This window comes from Bison bison, unplaced genomic scaffold (genome assembly GCF_000754665.1).
Source record: "Bison bison bison isolate TAMUID 2011002044 unplaced genomic scaffold, Bison_UMD1.0 scf7180017864367, whole genome shotgun sequence".
In the NCBI taxonomy this organism is placed as follows: Eukaryota; Metazoa; Chordata; class Mammalia; order Artiodactyla; family Bovidae; genus Bison; species Bison bison.
Genome location: NW_011494939.1, coordinates 5649105 through 5663832, shown reverse-complemented (window position 1 = coordinate 5663832; position 14728 = coordinate 5649105). Strand labels below are relative to the sequence as shown.

Here is a 14728-nt window from a genome sequence, read left to right as displayed (position 1 = left end):
TGGTCCCATCACTTCATGGCAAACAGATGGGGAAACAATGGAAACAGTGACAGATTTTCTTGGGCTCCAAAATCACTGCAGATGGTGACTGCAGCCATGAAATTAAAAGATGCTTGCTCCTTGGAAGAAAAGTTATGACCAGCCTAGACAGCATATTAAAAAACAGAGACATTACTTTGCCAACAAAGGTCCATCTAGTCAAAGCTATGGTTTTCCAGTAGTCATGTATGGAAGTGAGAGTTGGACTATAAAGAAAGCTGAACACCAAAGAATTGATGCTTTTGAACTGTGGTGTTGGAGAAGACTCTTGAGAGTCCCTTGGACTGCAAGGAGATCGAACCAGTCCATCTAAAGGAAGTCAGTCCTAAATATTCATTGGAAGGACTGATGCTGAAGCTGAAACTCCAATACTTGGGCCATCTAATGTGAAGAACTGACTCATTGCAAAAGATTCTGATGCTGGGAAAGATTGAAGGCGGGAAAAGAAGGGGACAGCAGAGGATAAGATGGATGGATGGCATCACCAACTCAATGGACATGAGTTTGAGTAAGCTCCGGGACTTGGTGATGGACAAGGAAGCCTGGCGTGCTGCAGTCCATGGGGTCATAAAGAGTCGGACACAACTGAGCGACTGAACTGAACTGAACTGATCAGAGCCAATTATTCACTACTGTGAGTGTTTATTTTTCTAGTTTCTTTTAGCTCTGGAGTCATTGTTCTGAAAGTTGAGGATTCTTAATATGCTATCGGATAGCTGAGATTTTTACTGTTCATGTCCTAGCTTGCTAGTCTCTCTCTTTTTTTTACTACCACCCCCAGAGATGTAACTAGTCTCCAGAGGTATGACAATCTTCTTTGTCCAGGCTGAGCGTTGAAGAAAAATATTCTTTAAACTTTCTCAAAAGCTCAGGTGAAACCGGTTGAGGTCATTCAATAGAAACTTCAACTTAAAAACTTAAGGGAGGAGAATGGCAGAAAAAAACAGAAGAGAAAATGTTCTTTGGCTAGGCCCTGAAATACTGGAGAGTGGTTTATGGAGTTAGGTAACACCACCCCCTAGAGGTCATTGTTGTCCACCAACCTACTCACCAATTGTTAAGACAGTTGAACCTGAATGGGAAAGGCTAAATAAATAGGAAATGCCGGGCTGGTTGAAGCACAAGCTGGAATCAAGATTGCTGGGAGAAATATCAATAACCTCAGATACGCAGATGACACCACCCTTATGGTGGAAAGCGAAGAAGAACTAAAGAGCCTTTTAGTGAAATTGGAAGAGGAGAGTGAAAAAGTTGGCTTAAAGCTCAACATTCAGAACACTAAAACCATGGCATCTGGTCCCATCACTTCATGGCAAACAGATGGGGAAACAATGGAAACAGTGAGAGGCTCTATTTTCTTGGGCTCCAAAATCACTGTGGATGGTGACTGCAGCCATGAAATTAAAAGATGCGTACTCCTTGGAAGGAAAGCTATGACAAACCTAGACAACATACTAAAAAGCTGCGACTTAGCTAGCGACTGAACAACAACGAAGATGTTGAACATCTTTTCATGTTTATTGGTCACTTATATGTCTTCTTTGATGAAACGTCTATTCAGATTCTTTGCTCCTTTTAAAATCGGTTATTTGTCTATTGTTGAGTTTGTAAGAAATGTTTGAGTTTTTTTTTGGCTTCGCCACGTGGCATGCAGGATCTCAGTTCTCTGACCAGGGATCAAACCTACACACCCAGCATTGGAAGTGCAGAGTCTTCAAATATTTTCTTCCTCTCACTTTCTTGATGGTTTGTTTTAGCTCTTGCATCTAGGTTTAGAGATCTGCTCTGAGTTAGTTTTTGTGTATGGTATGAGGTAGGAATCCAAACTCATTCTTTTGCATGTTGATATCTAGCTATACCATCACCATTTGCTGAAAAATATTTCTTTTCCTTATTGAATTGTCTTGGTCCATTTGTAAAAATTAATTGATCATAAATATTAGGGTTTATTTATGAACTCCCAGCTCTGTTTCATTGCTCCACATGTCTTTCCTTGTGTTAGTACCACAATATTTTGATTATTGTAGTCTGTAGTAAGATTTTTAAAAAGATTTATTTATTTATTTGTGGCTGTGCTGGGTGTTCATTGCTACGCAGAGCTTACTCTAGTTGGGGCAACCAGGGGTTACTCTCTAGTTGCAGTGTGTGGGCTCACTGTGGTGGCTTTTCTTGTTGCAGAACATGGGCTCTAGGGTGTACAGGCTTTAGTAGTTGTGGTGCATGGGCTTAGTTGTGCTGCAGTCTGTGGAATCTTCCTAGACCAGGGATTGAATGTATGTCCCCTGTATTGGCAGGCAGATTCTTAACCACTGGTCTGCCAGGGAAGTCCGTTTTTTAAATAATTGTTAATTTTATTTTCAAGTTGTTTATTGCTAATGTATATAAATACTTTTTTTTGTATATTGATCTTGTGTCTTATAATCTTGTTGAACTCATTCATTAGTTCCAATAGATGTTGTAGTGAATTCCTTCAGATTTTCTATTTATAAGATCGTATCATCTGCAAGTATAGTTTTTATTTCTTCCTTTCCAATATGGATGCCTTTCCTTTATTTTTATTGCCAATTTCCCTGGCTAACACTTAGTACAGTGTTGATAGAAGTGAGAAAAATGGGCATCCTTATTTTGTTCCCAATTTTATGGGAAAAAGTTTCAGTGTTTTGCTATCTACTGTGATGACAGCAGGTTTTTCACAGATGCACTTTATCAGGTTGAGGAAGTACAGTTTTCAGTTTGTTGATTGTTTTTATACTGAAAGGTGTTGGATTTTTGTTAAATGCATTGTCTGTATCTATTGAATTGATCATGTGGGTTTTGCCCTTTGTTCTTTTAATAAGGTATTACATTAATAGTTTTTTTGATGTTAAATCAACCTGTATTCTTGTGATAAATTCTACTTGTTATGGTGTATAATCCTCTTGATGTGTTGCTGGATTTCAGTGTGTTAGTACTTTCATGAGAACCTTTGCTTTTATGTTCATAAGGGATATCGATCTTTAGTTTTCTTTTTGTAATGTCTTTGATTTTAGCATCTGGGTAATAACACTGGTCTGAGAATTAGTTGTGAAATATTTCCTCTGCTTCTAATTTTTGAAAGAGATTGTGTAGAATTCATATTAATTATTCTTTATATATTTGACAGAACTCACCAATGAAGCTCTCTGGGTGTATGGGAAGTTTTTTTTTCAAATTATTACAGTCATTTTAGGTTTGTTTGATATTTTTTCATGATTAAATTGAAGTTATACATCTTAAATCTCTTTCTTTATAGATCCCTTCTTTTGCTCTCTTTTTATATTTGTAATTTGTGGGGCAAAAAAGTTTTGAATGACGCAATATTTAATGGCTCACATTCAAAAGTGACTATATAGCAAGATAATAGGCAGTTTGAGAGTGAAAGTAATTTCTATATATTTTTATATCCCTCTTTAGCATATAAAGGACCAGGCCTCTCTGTTTCTACAAAGAAACAAAATATATATTATCTGAAGAAAAAAAAATAGAGAGAAATCTTTAGATGTTAAGAAATAGACTCTAGGGACTTTCCTCATGGCCCAGGGCATGGGAAGACTGTACTTCCAATGTAGGGGGCATGGGTTTGATCCCTGGTTGGGGATCTAAGATTCTATATGTTGCACAATCAAAACATTTTAAAAAAAAAAAAAAGGAAAGAAATTGACTCTTGTGATTGTAGAGACTAAATCTGTAACATAACCTGAAAGACTGGAAATTCAGTTAAGAGTTGATTTGAAGTACTGAATTTGAAATCTGCAGACCAGACCAGTAGGCTGGAAACTCAGTCAGGGTTTCTGTGTTGTACTCTACTTAATTAAGGTATGATAGACAAATACGTTGCATTCTTGAGTAAGAATTCCATCAGAAACGTCAGTCTTTGCTGTTAAGATCTTTAACTGATTGGATGAGGCTAACCCACATTTTGGAGGGTAATTTGCTTTATTTTAAAGTCTGTTGATTATAAATGTTAATCACAGGAACGTTCAGACTATTTTTTGACCAGATAACTGGGTGCTATAGCCTAGCCAAATTAACATGTAAAATTAACCATCTCAATGACCAAAATGGATATTTAGGACAGAGGCTCCTACTGAAGTAGAAAGGTAAAAAAAAAAAAAAAAAAGAGAAAAAAGATAATGTTTAAGGTATTTGATCAGAACATTTAAAGACTTTATGAGAGTAAAAAATGTGTTTTTATTTTTTCCCGTAATTTTATTTCTTTATTATGGCTGAGTCTCTAGCTGCGCAGACTTTTCCTCTAGTGCTGACTAACAGGAGCTGCTAACAGTCTCTCGCTGCCGTGTGCAGGTTTCTCATCGCATTGGTTTTCCTTGTCGCAGAGCACAGGCTCTAGGGTACAGACTTCAGCAGTTGCAGCCTGTAGGCTCAGTAGTTGCAGCTTCCAGGCTCTGGAGCACAGGCTCAATAGCTGTGGCAAACGAGCTTAGTTGCTCTGCAGCATGTGGGATCTTCTGGGATCAGGGATCAAATTCATGTCTCCTGCCTTGGCAGATGGATTCTTTACCATTGAGCCACCAAGGAAGCCCTTCCCAAAGTGTTTTTAATTAAAACATACAATAGATGAGCTAAAAGTAGAAATGGTCACTACTAGGAACTGAATTGGTTGTCTGGAAGATTGATTATAACACAAAACCAACCTACAAAGAAATGAGGGCATGATGAAAAAGAGCTTGGAGGGCAGATCTGCTAACCTGTGAATAGCAGAAATTCCAGCACAGAAAAAGATTAGATGGAGGGCAGTGTTGCTTAAAATAAACTGTCTTGGTGGAGAATCAGTATAATAATTTAGTTTTGAAAATTAATGAAAATATATTAGTCTAATTATAGTTGCTAGGAACATGATCATGAAAGTACTTAAAAAGTATTATAGGACTTAAAATTTATAGGAGGAAAAAAATCAATAGAAATTAGACTGAGCCAGCAAAAATGAGGGAATGGCAAATAGAGAAAACACCACCAAGGAATATAAATCGTAAACAGAAAATGTATGGAAGGAATAAAACTAACTGTATTTTTTCTAAATGTAAACAAAGCTGAATCCATATATCAAAAGAAATGTTGAATGAAATGAAATCCAGCTTTATGTTGTTTGCATAACTTCATCAAAAGCAAAGTGACAAGGAAAGGTGGAAAATGAGTACCTGAAAGATGCACAAGAAAACGGGGAGCTTGGTCACTGGAAACAAAGATGGAAGGTAGACATGTTTTACTCTTTCGTACCTTTTACTATTTGTACCTTGTATGCATAATAGTTTTTCAAAATTAACCAAGAATTAATAAAATAAATATGCAAAAATATTCTGCCTGCCAATTCAGGAGATACAAGGGACTAGGATCTGGTCCTTAGGTTGGGACAATCCCCTGGAGTAGGGAATAGCAACCCACTCCAGTATTCTTGCCTAGAAAATTCCATGGACAGAGGGCTACAGTCCATGGAGTAACAAAGAGTTGGATACGACAGCACACACACACCCACACAAAGCTAGAGTGGCAATGTTATTGTCATAAAAATGGAAATGAGGTTCAGAACACATTGAATGGAATAGATAGTGCCATTATTTAAGGATAAAATCAGGGACAATTCAAGATATAGTAACCATACACTTTTATGCATCTTATGAGGCAGCAGTCAAGTATATAAAAGAAAAACTAAAACTACTCAGATAATTTGAATAAAATAGCACACATGGAGAGTATTTAAATGATTCAATCAATAAGCTCTATTTATAGAAGAACATGTAAATAGGGAATATATACTTTTTAATGTCCTGAAACAGAAAATCAATCATGAATCCAGCCAGAAATAAATTTTATAAATTCAGAAAGTTTCTAAAGTTTGTGTGTCACTAGCAAAACCCACTTACCCATGGATATAAGAAACACTTTCCTAAATAGGTTTTAGATCAAGGAGGAAATAAAAACTCAAGTTATGAACTGTCTAGAAACTGATAAAGAAGAGAACATTTCATTCTAAAACCTGTAAGATGAAGCTCAAACTGTGTCAGAGTAATATTTATAGGACGACTGAGAATATTTTAACTGAGAATTCAACTTAGAAAATTAAAGAATAAAATAAAACAAATTAGGAGAGTATTAAATTGAAGTTAGTGCAAGAAAATGAAAAAGATGAATAAAAGTTTCCATCTATGAGTAAGAAGGGCTTCCCTTGTAGCTCAGCTGGCAAAGAATCTGCCTGCAATGCAGGAGACCCCAGTTCAATTCCTGGGTCAGAAAGATCCCCCTGGAGAAGGGATAGGCTACCCACTCCAGTATTCTTGGGCTTCCCTGGTGGCTCAGTCTGTAAAGAATCCGCCTGCAGTGAGGGAGACCTGGGTTTGATCCCTGGGTTGGGAAGATCCCTTGGAGGAAGGCATGGCAACCCACTCCAGTATTCTTGCCTGGAGAATCCCATAGGCAGAGGAACCTGGTGGGCTACAGTCCATGGGGTTGCAAAGAGTCAGACATGACTGAAGCGACTTAGCACACACATGAGTAAGAAATACATCTTTAAAAATGCCTAAGAAAATTAAAACTTCTAGTACAGGACATTTGTCACATTGAATTGTCATCAAAGCTTTATCACAGGCAGAGGGATACACAGATGATATTTTGAAACCATCAGTCCTGGATAGTTAACTTTTTATCCCCAAACATGATAAAGAGCCAGAGTTGTCTGCAAAATGATTTATTGGGGCCAGTTAAGCAGGCAGAGGAGGTAGAACTGCTATGCAGAAGATATAAAGGGGAGCCCAGAATCTTATGGGAGATCTGAGAGAAGCCAACAGAATGCAGAAACAGAGGAATTGTTCTTGTAATTGTAATTGGGTTGAGACTGACCGGCAGGGCTGGATTGAGATGCATGGAATGTCGCAGGAAACTTTATCATCTTTGGGGCCATAACAGTCAGTACTCAACAAACACAAAGACTTGGCTGACCCCTGGAGGCCAAAGCAACTCTGGATGTGCAGGAGCAGACAGATGCCATGCTTAGGTGTTCCAGAGGATGATGACTGTGACAATGGAAGTGGCCAAGAAGATCAGGTAGAGGCAGAAGAGCAAGGTGTCCATCATGTGGCTGAACTGCACCCACAGGCTGACCAAGTGCTGCTTTTGAGCCTTGTCTTCCTGCTGGGCCCTCGTGGACCCAGGGCACCCATTTAGCTTTGTCTCTCTGGGACCTGGCAACTTCCCCGCCAACTCCATGGGCTCCTTCATACCTACGGAGAGACAGAGACTCAGCCATGGGTCACCAGGGTCAACTGGGGAATTGTGGGGGCAGGGAAGGATGTAGGAGCAGAAAAGCAGAGGTGATGGAGGAGGAAGCGTGGGCAGTGCTGACTTCTCTCACCAGGCAGGTGGTCAAGGCCCGTGTTTCTCTTCTGAGGCACAGCAGGGCAGCATGTCCTTGGGCTGGTGCAGTGTAGAAGCAGGAAATGGAGCCAACGAGGCATAGGTGGGGGCTGGGTGATGGCCAGGTCCAGCAGGTAGGAGATGAAGATGGTCTCCAGCAGGCTGAGCACCATCAGGGACAGACACAGGGCAAAATAGACACCTGGAGGGAAGTTGGGCCTGCCTGAGGGCCAGAGGCACCAGCCAGGACTTCATTCTCTTCTAATCCCACCCTGGGAAGCACAGCCTCTTTTGCCCAATATATCTCCCTTCCCTGAGCCAGTTCAGCCAGTCCCTCCCACCCTTCTCTTCTCAAGAGCTGGAGGGGCCATACTGATGAGGGGGGTGCCACTGGCAGGGAGTAAGTCATTCATCATGAGCAGGAAGACATTGTAGCCCAGCAGAAGAGTTATCTTGAATGGAGCACGGTCCTTGCTTCCTGCTGGCAGATAGAAGCTGAAGGCATCAATGGTGACCAGAAAGCTACTCGGCACCAGGAGATTCATAATGTAGAATTTGGGTCTGCGCCTGATGGCCACCTAGTAAGAAGGAGAGGAAGGGAAGTGAATATGGGATTCAGAGGCTGCTTGGAATAGTAGTGACTGTTTCTGTCTCTGCCTTTCTCATTGGTCTCTTACCACTCTGGTATCTGGAGCTGTGCAGATAGCTTCATAATTTGGTGTAGAACTTGCCAAGGGAGAGTTAGATGAGAGCCATGAGCTTTAGAAAGGAGTGTGTGGCTAGGCAGCAAGAAGAGAGTGTTCTGGTCTCTGGCAGAAATGGTAAGACTGAGAAACCCTGAAACTTGGGAGATATCCATTTGGTGGAGATTGTAGGCAGCTCTACAAGCAAGAAGGAAGAAAAAAAAAAAAGGAAGGAAAAAGCAAAGGCCTCTGAACTCACATAGAAGATGATCTGATCATACAGGTTGGTGCCCACAGACTTCTTTGGGGTGGCCTTGTTGATGCCCAAGAGCTCCCATTCTCCATGGGTCTGAATGATGTCCTGGGATGTGTGTGCTATTTCCCACACTTCATTCTCCATGCCCAGTGATATGTACTCCACTGAAAGGAAGAGCCAAATAATTTTCCAAAGATAGTCTCCTGTTGACTCAACTGTACTCTTTTCCCATCCTTTCATTCAACAATTTTTTAAAGTTATTTATAATAAATATTTATTTATTAATTTGGCTGCATTGGGTCCTAGTTGTGGCATGTGGGCTTAGTTGCTCCAGGGCATGTGGGATCTTAGTTCCCCAACCAGAAATTAAACCTATGTCCTCTACATTGGCAGACAGATTCTTAAGCACTGAACCACCAGGGAAGTCCCTCAACAAGTATTTTTGAGTGCCTAGCATATGTCAGAAAATTTTCTAGGAGCTGGGGATGGAAATGCACAATATTTTCCCAACTCCCTAGGAAATATTTTATGGAAAATATTTAAGCATCCAAACAGACTTAATCTTTGCTGCCCTTGGTCACTGTGCATGCTAAGTCACTTCAGTCATGTCCTACTCTTTGCGACCCTATGGACTGTAGCCTGCTAGGCTCCTCTGCCCAAGAGATTCTCCAGGCGAGAATACTGGAGTGTGTTGCCATGCACTTCTCCAGGGGATATTCCTGACCCATGGATAGAACTTGTGTTTCCTGTGGCTCCTGCATTGCAGGCAGATTCTTTACTGCTGAGCCACCAGGGAAGCCCATTTGTCACCATTTATTCATAATTTTTTTATACATTATTTTCTGTTGCTTTATTGGTTGCTCTTATTGACTCCTATCCCTAAGACTCCACTTCAGCTCACCTGTGTAGAGAAATGAGCTGAAGGTGAGGGTGCAGTTCTGTTGGTCAAAGGGGAAGTAGAAGATGTTCAGGTTACAGATGCTCACCACCTTCATGGGTTTCTTATACCTGATGCGACCTTCATTACTTATGAATGCCTTGAGGCCTTTTGGGGTCTTATCCACATCCATGCTGTAAGAGAAATGAGGTGGGAGGCAGGAGCAGTGTTTTTTATTCTTACCCATCTACTCCTTTCTCAGCCATGTAAGACCACTTTATAGTGGCCTTTGGTAGACTGTGCACCATTGTTGCCAGAAGGTGGGGCTTCCCCAGCCCTTAATACGCACAATTCAGTGATGAAAATGTCTGGGAGCCACAGGTTCTTGGTTGCCACACTGATCTTCGAGATGCCCTCACACTCCTCTGGGTTCCAACTAATAAATGGGTTGTCCCAGACCTAGAGCCCAGATGGAGGAGAGGTGAGAGCCTGATAGGAATCAAGGTTATTTTCTCTGCCTTTTAAATTTTTCTTTAAAAAAGAAGCTATAAAGTATTTCAAACACATAGAAAAGTATATAAAATAATGTAACAAACATCAGTGTATCTAACACCCAACTCTGTGGAGTCAGTAGTCTGATAAATATATTTTGGCTTTTTTTTTTTAAGAAATAAGAATTGCAGATAGAATTGAAGCTGCTTATGTCCATTTCTTCATAAACTTTGATCCCTCTGCTTTCTCACTTCTGTGGGAAATTACTGGTGATCAGAGAAATCCTGTCCTTTCTGCAGAAAGGTTGAGATTCAGAGTTGAAAGGTCAGTGGCTCAGCCTCTCTGAGATAGAATTGCCTCCTGTGAAATAAGGCGGGGGGATTGAATGAAATTAGGCATGTGAAAGGATTTTGTGGAGTGTAATGCTGTTTTTAGGTATTATGTATTAGTCTCCAGGGTGGTTTTAACTGTCTTCTAGGCCCCTGCGATCAGTTTCTACTGCAAGGACACCTTGAACAGGTCCTTGGGTTCTATGAAGCCAAGAGAGTTGGTGGTCTTCCTCTCTTTGGCAGGTGCAAGGCACCATCCTTTCTTGTCTCTGGGATGACCTTTCCAAATTCTCCTTTCCAAAGCTGGTGACCTTCTCTGGAAACTTTTTTCAAGGATTATCTAATTCTGAGGCCTGGGGGACTTGTTTATTCTCAGGGCATTTACAATGTCAGCTGCAGTTTGTGGAACCACAGCCAGAACAAAGGGCTATATGCACATTAAATAAAAATTTATACTGGACCAGCACTTCTCATACCTCACTGTGCATATGAAATACCTGGGGACGGTGTTGAAATGCAGATTCTGATTCAGTAGATAGGGTGACTAATTCATCCTGGTTTGCTGGAGACTTGGATTTAGCAAAATTACATTTTCTGAGAATTCAGTCTTGGACATGCTGGGATTGTTAGTCTCACTAGGAGGAGTCCTAGATAAAGTGCATTTCTAAGCTTCCAGGTGGTGCAATCAGCCAGTGCTCCCCATCTGGGAACCACAGTTTGAGAGCAAGATTAGGTGATCATGACTATTCTTCCACTCCTCTCTCCTTCCCTTCAGCCAGTCTCTTCAAGTTGGAAATTGAAATCATTTACTTTCATTTCCCCCCTCATTTTCTAATTAAAGAACTTAAGGTAGAAATTTTCTGAAAAATTGTCCAAAGTTATATTGGATTGGCTGTAATGTCTTATAGAAAAATGTGAACAAACTTTTTGGCCAACCCGATACTTTGGCTACATTTAATAGACTTTCATATGTAATCCTCTTCATTCTAATTTCTACTTAGTTGTTTATTTTCTCTTTAGTCGAACATATTTTAGAAATTTAATTTTAAATTCCTAAGAAATAAGATTTTGGGAAAGGGGGCTACTCTTTGTATTTTGTATTATAGTCAGAGATTGTGGTCTAGATACTTTTGCTTTCCTTCTTGGTGGCCAAAAATGTGGTCAGTTTAGGGGAATATTCCATTTATGTCAAAAAGATTATGCATGATCATTGTACAAAGTTTGATATGTTTATTAAATCAAATTTCTTAAAAATCACTACATGTTTATCTTTTTTGACTTGGTTTTTGAAAGCAGTTTATTGATACCTTTCACCATGCTTGGAGATTTTTTAATTTCTCTCTCATATGTTTCAACGTTATGTTTTGGGGTACATAAACGGTCATAATCTTTGTTTAAAATCCATTCTGACTGTAAATATAGGGAGAGAATAAACAGTTGGTCTTACCATTTCCAGCCACAGAAATGATGAGAAGAGCTGTAACTGTTCATCCTGTCAAAAGAATTTCCTGTTTCCAGCATGTTGGTGGTACAAAGTCTGTGCATCCCAACCGTTGTTCATTTTTGTTTATCAAGCCCCAAGGTGTGTAGAAGCTGTGCTGTGGTCAAATCCAACATTACTGGTCAAGGACAGAATCTTGATCAAAACATGTGTTAGGCCATGGGCAGAAGAGTTCATGGCAGGACTGGATTAGAGTAGTGCTTCTCAACCCTGGCTCTATCTTTGAATTACTTGAGAAGTTTAAAAAATTCTGATGCCCATGTTCCATCTAGTCAGAACTTCTGAAGTGGACCTGGACATTGCTGTACAGTCAGAGAAGGGAGTCAGTGGGTGACAAGAATCTTCTATGTGTGGTTATACCTCATCCTGCTGAACTGGATAGAACTTCTTGGGGATCCCCACAGGGCACATGCTTATAGCAGTGATGGAGGAAGCTTCAGTGTGTGATTAAGGGTTTGGGGGGTTGCCTTGCTGGGAGCGGGGAAAAGGTTAAGGATACTAAGGAGGGTCAGAGAGTCAGTACTCACAACATCTAGGATGGCAGACACAGTGAAAGAGATGTTGACTATGGTGGGGATGCTGAAGTTGATGGCTGGACGGAAGGCCTTTCTCTCAAACACTGAATCCAGAGCGGTCATATACTTCCCATTCTGACCAAACCCTGTGCAGTTGATGGTGAAAGTACTGCCTCTTCCTGTAGTCAACATAGAATGTGTGAGAATTAGGGGAGAACACTTATGTTCCCTATATGAGAGGGTCCCAGGTCAGGAGCTTGGGGGTAGCCTGTGATAAGTCGCTCAGTCGTGTTTGACTCTTTGCAACCCTGTGGACCGTAACCTACCAGGTTCCTCCGTCCATGGGATTTTCCAGGCAAGAATACTGGGGTGGGTTGCCATTTCCTTCTCCAGGAGATCTTCCCAACCCGGGGATTGAACCTGGGTTTCCTGCATTGTAGGCAGATGCTTTACCATCTGAGCCACCAGGGAAGTTGATATTAATGATACCTAACATTTATTGAGCATTGACAGTGTGTCAGATATAGTTCAAGCCCCTTAAATGGATTACCTTAGTTAATCCTTCCAAACCCCTATCAGGTAGAAACTATTTTTATCCTCATATAATAAATGAATTAACTGAGTTGCAATAAGAGGAAGTAAATTTCTGCAGTCAAATAGATCTTAAGAGGCAGAAACTGGACTTGATGTAAGCCCAGGTTTGTCTAATACTGCTGTACCATATACCCCCAGGAATGAGATGGAGAATAGGGGAAAAGGATCACCATGATCCAGGTGCCAGGCACTTTCTACAAGGTGAGGAAAGAAGGGTTGGGCTGGAAGGCAAATGATAGAAATTAATGTGGTGAGCTGAATTAGGGCTCTGTCCTTGCTAATGTTTCTTTCTGCATGCAAAGCATGCCCAAATCTTTATGCAAACTGAGCCGTGGGGCAGCAATAGCCATCAGAGAGAATTACATTCCCGAGACCCTAAAGAGAGCATATCTGTTTCACCTTAACCACCCCAACCTCCCTTCTCCCTATTTTGCCACTCAACCCTATATATCAGCGTACTAGTTTGAGCTTTTGAGGTCTTGCCTTCCCCTTTCTTCTGACTAATAAAGATTCTAATTTTCTACTAGAGCAAATTTATTAGAGAAGTAGCAACCTGGAATGAGAAATAAAGATGGTTGGTGACCTGTGTGATGAGAACATCAAGCCTTATCTTTTCCCAGAGTGACAGTGCTCTCCAGGCAAATCCTTGGATCATTCTGTGAGCAATGAATATTCATTTGTCAATCACTGTGAGTGGCCAAATGACATTTATCATGTTTTTTTACTGCCTAGGCTAGGTGTACAATTTGTGTTTCTTCTCTGCTCTGGCCTCTAAAGCACCTCTTGTTCAGTCCTCTTCTCATTGAATCCTCTCATGCCCCTATCAGTTAGAAACTATACTTTTGTCTTCCTACACCTCCCCCCTTATCCAAAAGTCACATGACAACCTGAGAGGGTAAAATGCCATTTATTGGCACCTATCAAATGCCAGGCACTGTGTGGTCTCTCTCATTGAATCCTCACAACACTTCAAGGTGGCTCTGTTTTACAGATGAGAAAATGGGAGCTCTGAGAAGTCAAGAAATTTGCCCAACGTTACACAGGTAACCAAGTCAGGGACCAAGATTCAAACCCAGACCTTCTAGTGCTAAATCCCATGTTCTTTCCAGTATACCATGTTAACTCCAGTATACCAGTAAAGCACACTGTAGCTTTACTCTCCACCTGCTGCTCTTTGACATCTTACCTAACCTAGAGCACTTGGATGCAATAACTAGTGGGGAAGTTATAGCTGAAAGTGGGCCCTTTGCTACAATGGAGTAGGTTTTGGAGCTATAGAGAGAAAGAATTACACCTGTGCATAGAAAGGTGGATAGTCATGGAGGCTAAAGGGTAGAGAAAACAATTGGGGATGGCTCATGAAAAAAAAGTAGAAGAGTCCTTATGTAGCATGTCAACAGAAGGGGATCTTCTATCTTTCAGAGAAGGAGAGCCTATTTGGATATTATGGTAACATAGTTATGAAATAACTATGCTCATCTTAGATAATTTCTAGAAGTTGGAAATTTGAAAGCACATCTTAGGTGTTCTCCCAGAGAGGGTCCTTGCTTCTTTTCCTGTGTTGCCCATTTCTTACCTGGAAGCAGAAGACTGAGAACAAGAAAGAAGTAGAGTCTCTCCCTGCGGAACCAGCTTCTGTCCATCTTCTTTGTCTAAATTCTCCTATGAGCCTGTACCAGGACCCAAGAATTCCCAGACTAAAAGAGCACAGGCCACACCTAGAGTCCATCTTTGAATACTGATAGGATTAGCTGACCACTGACATTTGTAACCTCCCTGGAAACAGAGTTCCGGTTGTCTTGTCATTGCCCTTGCTTGAGGTTTAAGGCTTCTCTCTCAGATGTTTCACTACAACATGTGTGGTTGTGGATTATCTGATATTTACTATCTTCAGATCTTGGTGTGATCTCTCAGTCTATAGATTCATCTCTTTAATTCTGGAAAGTTCTCAGTTATTAAAAAACATTGTATTTTTTCTATTCTCTCTTATTAGGCATATGTTAGATAATTCCTTCTATCTCAATATGCCTCTTAACCTCTTTTATTAGTTTCCTAT

The 14728-nt window shown here is 40.6% G+C and overlaps 1 protein-coding gene across 2 annotated transcripts; it reads right to left on the bottom strand.

The window, feature by feature from the left end:
- Positions 1-6823: 6823 nt before the first annotated feature.
- On the bottom strand, positions 6824-14315 carry HTR3E (5-hydroxytryptamine (serotonin) receptor 3E, ionotropic). Of its 2 annotated transcripts, XM_010855682.1 has the most exons (9): positions 14249-14315; positions 12091-12257; positions 11510-11554; positions 9591-9700; positions 9266-9435; positions 8368-8528; positions 7799-8003; positions 7424-7627; positions 6824-7292 (listed from the first exon to the last, which is right to left on the bottom strand). In XM_010855682.1, the coding sequence occupies exons 1-9, from the start codon at positions 14313-14315 to the stop codon at positions 7063-7065; spliced, it is 1359 nt and encodes a 452-aa protein (XP_010853984.1). In that variant the 3' UTR covers positions 6824-7062. The 2 variants fall into 2 exon arrangements, with proteins under 2 accessions (XP_010853984.1, XP_010853985.1); XM_010855683.1 differs by lacking the exon at positions 11510-11554.
- Between the last annotated feature and the right edge of the window lie 413 nt (positions 14316-14728).

Excerpts from the sequence above, each read along its gene's own strand:
- HTR3E (XM_010855682.1), bottom strand. The coding sequence starts at position 14,315 with ATGGACAGAAGCTGGTTCCGCAGGGAGAGACTCTACTTCTTTCTTGTT. Across the intron at positions 9,436-9,590 it reads GACATTTTCATCACTGAATT|CATGGATGTGGATAAGACCC; the intron begins GTGCGTATTAAG and ends TTTCTCTTACAG. Across the intron at positions 8,004-8,367 it reads ATGATCAGATCATCTTCTAT|GTGGCCATCAGGCGCAGACC; the intron begins GTGAGTTCAGAG and ends CCTTCTTACTAG.